Genomic DNA, 370 nt, shown 5'->3' on the forward strand with positions numbered 1-370 from the left:
TGATTAACAGCGGAGGGTGAGGGACAAGGGAGGGGGGTAAGGGGGGGAGGGAATAGACACAAAGAAAAACAGCCAAACGAACAAAAACATAACCCCCTCTTACAAACAAAAACAAACAAAAACAAACCGAGAAACAGGGGGAAAAAAAGACAAACGGACAGATTTCTCGTGGCATTTCTGGCTCTATGACACCACCAGGGCAGTCATGAGGGTCCCCACTCCCTGTGCCGAGGACCATAATACCTGTGCTCACCTTGGAAGGAGACGGCGCATGCGCACAGCAACACGAGCACTTGCAGCTGTTTGACCATGATGGAAAACCGCGTCTGGAAGGAGATTGGGGGAAGGTTAACTCATCATTATTTTTTAT

General features: G+C 48.9%; 1 protein-coding gene across 1 annotated transcript in view; it reads right to left on the reverse strand.

Moving 5' to 3' along the window:
* Positions 1-370, reverse strand: part of LOC119586814 — a 65,518-nt gene that overhangs the window by 58,275 nt on the left and 6,873 nt on the right. The window contains exon 2 of the mRNA XM_037935540.1: positions 254-326. Within this exon, the coding sequence (XP_037791468.1) occupies positions 254-311 (58 nt within the window). The 5' untranslated portion in view covers positions 312-326. The remainder of the gene's footprint in view (positions 1-253; positions 327-370) is intronic.

The sequence above is a fragment of the Penaeus monodon genome, chromosome 22 (assembly GCF_015228065.2).
Source record: "Penaeus monodon isolate SGIC_2016 chromosome 22, NSTDA_Pmon_1, whole genome shotgun sequence".
NCBI lineage: Eukaryota > Metazoa > Arthropoda > Malacostraca > Decapoda > Penaeidae > Penaeus > Penaeus monodon.